The following is a 418-nucleotide window of genomic DNA, read 5'->3' as shown; positions in this document are numbered from 1 at the left end:
CCGCGCGGTCCTTGCAGGCTTTATGGTCCCGTGAGCCGTGGCCACGTGAGGGGCGGGAGGCGACGGGGTAGGGGCCGGCCGGCGATGACTGGCCATCACACGGTTACTCACCCAGCCCCGGGTGCCCGGCCGCCCTGCCCCCACGCTGCCAGACCCAGGCGTCCGGGGGGGCGCTGGGCCCTGGTGCCCCAATGCCCGGGGGGCCGCTGGGCACTTCCCAGGCGGGATGGGGTGGGGGAAGGCCGTGGGGGCCAGAATAGGGGCAACATGGGGCAGGGGCATCAGGCCCACCCACCCTGCAGCCCCTCCCCATACGCAGGGACCCCCACCCAGTGCTGACGCGCAGCTCCAGCACGACCGTGTGGGGGGCCGGCGGCGCTGCCCCCGCCTCTGGGGCCTCAGCGGCTCCCCGGGCCAG

At 75.8% G+C, this 418-nt stretch overlaps 1 protein-coding gene across 1 annotated transcript in view; it reads right to left on the bottom strand.

The window, feature by feature from the left end:
* SLC4A2 (solute carrier family 4 member 2) overlaps nucleotides 1-282 on the bottom strand; it is a 13,194-nt gene extending 12,912 nt beyond the window's left edge. The window contains exon 1 of the mRNA XM_025193521.1: nucleotides 112-282. Within this exon, the coding sequence (XP_025049306.1) occupies nucleotides 112-282 (171 nt within the window). The remainder of the gene's footprint in view (nucleotides 1-111) is intronic.
* Between the last annotated feature and the right edge of the window lie 136 nt (nucleotides 283-418).

Source organism: Alligator sinensis, unplaced genomic scaffold (genome assembly GCF_000455745.1).
Source record: "Alligator sinensis unplaced genomic scaffold, ASM45574v1 scaffold1660_1, whole genome shotgun sequence".
In the NCBI taxonomy this organism is placed as follows: Eukaryota; Metazoa; Chordata; order Crocodylia; family Alligatoridae; genus Alligator; species Alligator sinensis.
This window is presented reverse-complemented; position numbering and strand designations above follow the sequence as displayed.